The 3,261-nt window shown below is 61.5% G+C and overlaps 2 protein-coding genes across 5 annotated transcripts in view; one reads left to right on the top strand and one right to left on the bottom strand.

Annotated features, from left to right (window-relative positions):
• MPND (MPN domain containing) overlaps nt 1-458 on the top strand; it is a 9,851-nt gene extending 9,393 nt beyond the window's left edge. Inside the window, exon 14 of the mRNA XM_010828145.1 lies at nt 218-458. Coding sequence (XP_010826447.1) covers nt 218-304 — 87 coding nt within the window. The 3' untranslated portion in view covers nt 305-458. The remainder of the gene's footprint in view (nt 1-217) is intronic.
• A 166-nt stretch (nt 459-624) lies between these two features.
• The window catches only part of SH3GL1 (SH3-domain GRB2-like 1), a 21,316-nt gene continuing 18,679 nt past the window's right edge, over nt 625-3,261 (bottom strand). For 3 of the 4 annotated variants that reach the window (XM_010828150.1, XM_010828146.1, XM_010828149.1), the window contains 3 exons: nt 2,602-2,726; nt 2,383-2,442; nt 625-2,052 (listed from right to left, as the gene is read on the bottom strand). In XM_010828150.1, coding sequence (XP_010826452.1) covers nt 1,856-2,052; nt 2,383-2,442; nt 2,602-2,726 — 382 coding nt within the window. In that variant the 3' untranslated portion in view covers nt 625-1,855. The remainder of the gene's footprint in view (nt 2,053-2,382; nt 2,443-2,601; nt 2,727-3,261) is intronic. The other variant, XM_010828147.1, reaches the window with a different exon arrangement.

Genomic DNA, 3,261 nt, shown 5'->3' on the forward strand with positions numbered 1-3,261 from the left:
GCGGTGCTGGGTGGGAAGGGTGGGCGTGGCCTGGGCGCACGGGGGGCGGGGCGTGTGAGAGCAGACTGTCGAAGGTGTGGAGGAATCTTACCCCCGCCCCCGATGACAGTCCTAGGCCCAGGATGCACCTGGAGGTGTGGTTTTAGGGACACCATCGGGGTTAGCGGAGCCCTTAGCGGGGCAGCAGCCCTGAGGCGCCGGACCTGCCTGTTTTCAGATCTCCCTGGCCAGCAGGATGCCCAAGGACCAGGGCCTAGGCCACATGCTGGAGCAGGTTTACAGCCTCCTCAAGCAAGGGAACTGAGGGAACCAGTCTTCAAAGACAGGAGAGGGCTCTGATTAGACGTGCCCCCTGCGCCTCTGGGTGATGGGATGGGTCCAGGGCTTCTTTGCTGTTTGTCCCGTGTGACTGACTGTGACAGCAGGGGCTCAGATTATATAATAAAGGAGAAACGGGCCAGGTGTCTCTCAGGTGCTGTGACTGTGGGGAGGGCCTGAGCTGGTGACCAGGCAAGTGACAGCCACCCCCGCCCCTCCCCCTTGCTGCAGGCTGGTGCCCATGCAGGCCCTGCCCTGGCTGGAGACCCCTTAGGAGGGCTTTCCCTGCACCACCACCAGGCCAGAGACTGTAGAAAGAGACATTTAATACTTTTTTAAAAAAACATCAGGATTACATTTGGATCTGCCCCAGGCTATGACATCCGTGCCTCCTCCAGATGCTGGTTAACCAGGGGGCCTCAGGGACGAGAAAGGGGGCCTGGTGTCCTTGGGGACTTTATCAGTCACCAGAGGAGAGGAATGTGAGCCAGGCCCAGGGTCCCCTGCTGGCCTGGTCAGCTGCCTACCTTGGTGTGGAGAAGATGCCTGAGCCACTGTCCAGAGAGGGTGTGGTGGCTGGCTTGGGACAGGGACTCCCCAGGGGTCCCAGCACCAGGGCTCAGGAACATTCACTTGTCAAAGCCTTTGTGCTTGACCTTCCACATAGTGGAGGCTGGGCTCCCATGGTCCCGTGTATGTCTGTATATGTGTGTGTATGTGTACACACACTGTATGTGTTTGCTGGTCATGGCAGCTTGTGCCAGAGATGCTGCCTGTGCTTGGCTGGAGATGGGGCGGTGGGCATGAGTGGGTGGGATTCAGTGCCCTGCAGGAGGGAGATGGCCTGTCCTTGGGGGCCCTGGCCTCTGAGACCCCCAGCCTCATCTCTTCGTGAGTCCCCAGCGAGAGGGAAGGGGCAAGGTCCTTCCAGGGAGGTGGCATCTGTAGGCATTCATGGGCCCAGGGGACCCTGGAGGGGGGATTTAAAAGCAGGGTGGTGAGTCTCAGCCAGGGGGTCTGGCCTAGACCACCCCATCACACCAACGTTCAGTCCCATCCTTTTAAGGGCAAGTCTCTGGGCTGTGAGGGATGGAGGTGGGAGAGGACACGTGAACATGTGTGTCAATGTTGGATGAAGACATGAGAGGACGTGAGTGTGCATGTCTGTGTGTGGATGGAGGTGGGAAAGAATGTGTGTTTGAATCTGTGTGTGTGAGAAAGAGGTGGGGGGAGAGAAGGAGGTCCACCTGGAGTCACCCATCCCTGGAGAGGGGTAGGAGTTAGTGTTTCTAAGAGCACCTTAGTGTGAGCCTCCTGGGGCAAGCGGTGGGCTGGGGGCAGAGTCTAGAGCAGCAGGATGGGGAACACTGCCCAGCCCCAAGATGGCCACACGGAGTGGGGAAGGGAGCCCCTTGGCGGTGAGTGCTAGTGTAAACGGGGACCCTGCTGCCCCTGGACCGGCAGGAAGCGGGCCACCCCACCGGCCACGAGCACTGCCCTGGCCATGTGGAATGCAGAGATCTGGACGGAGGGGTGGTCACTGGGGCAGCGGCACCAGCACCTCCACGTAGCTGAGGGGGAAGAAGCCTGACTGGCCGTCCAGCATGCCCTCGTACCAGTTCTCATCGATCTGGTTGGTCAGCGTGATGATGTCGCCCTCATGGAAGCCCAGCTCCCCATCGTTCTCAGGCTCGAAGTCGTAGAGGGCCTTGCAGCTCGGCTGGTCCAGGGGTGCTGGGGTTGGGGGTGGTCCAGGCTGTCACGTGCCCCAGGCAGTACGCAGGGGGAGGCCGCCTCCCCTCCTGCCCAGCTGCCTGGTCCTGCCCACCACTTCCCACGGCTGCCCAGAGTAGGTGACGAGGGGAGAAAGACTCTGGGAGGAGCTGGCGATGCCTCGTGGCATCAGGGTGTCAGTGAACAGAAGCAATAGCGCTTGGGGCACCACTTGGAGCAGTGAGGGCCAGCTCCAGTTCTACTGGAGGCGGGGAAAGGAGGCGGGGGAGAAGAACCCTAAACCCCAGGTGGGAGCCCAGGGCAGGGCCTGTGCCCATGTGGGACACTCACGCATGCTCCTGCTGGGGGTCCGAATAGGCTTGTCAGAAGATCGGAAAGATGATGAAGCTGCTTGCAAATGAAGCACAAGGTGGGCCGAAGATGTTAGGGTGGGGCCTGGTGCCCATCCCAGGGTTGGGTAGGAGGGGCTCTCTCACAGGGGACTGGCCCTGTGGCTGGGGACTACTCCAAAAGGGGCCTGGGGCAGAGCAGAAGCCTCTTCGTCCTTACCTGTGATCTTGGGGGCCGCGGCACAGGGGAAGCCCCCGTTGGACTGCTCAGGCTCTCCGAGGTCCAGGAGCTCCCGCGGCTTGGGCTTATACTCCCGTTTGGGGCGTGAGGATGCTTCCCGCATCCTGGAGGGGAGGGAGTGCATGTCGAGGTCAGCTGCCACCCTGGGACTCAGGGTGCACGTGGGGGGCTGTGTGAGGGGTTACCATTCACGGAAACACTGGTGGGGGTCCCCTGGTGTTCCTCCAAGGCTGCCTACAGGCTGCGCCCCACTGAACCCAGAAGCCTCCTTGGTGATGGCTGCCTGGGTGCTGCTGCCCCACAGACACCCTCCCCGCATCAGGGAACCACCCCCACCAGGATTTCCCTTCTCAAGGTCCTGGGCGCCTCCTGACTGTGAGATGGCCCTCAGGGCCAAGTGCCCAGGGAGACAGGGAAGGAGGAGAATGGCCTTCCAGGGACAGTCGAGCAAACCCTCTCCCCAAAGGACATCCCAAGCCTCTCCTCTGGGACCAGTGGGAGTGTGATGAGGTCTTGCTGTCTCCTGGAACCCCCACCCCCTGCAGCCTGGGGGTTCTTTCTAAAAAGGAGGTAACCGCCCCCTGCTGCTGCTCACAGCAGGGTGGGGTTCCCCAGGGGCAGGTCAGCCCTCAGGCCCCA

This window comes from Bison bison, unplaced genomic scaffold (assembly GCF_000754665.1).
Source record: "Bison bison bison isolate TAMUID 2011002044 unplaced genomic scaffold, Bison_UMD1.0 scf7180017864492, whole genome shotgun sequence".
Classification (NCBI taxonomy): Eukaryota; Metazoa; Chordata; class Mammalia; order Artiodactyla; family Bovidae; genus Bison; species Bison bison.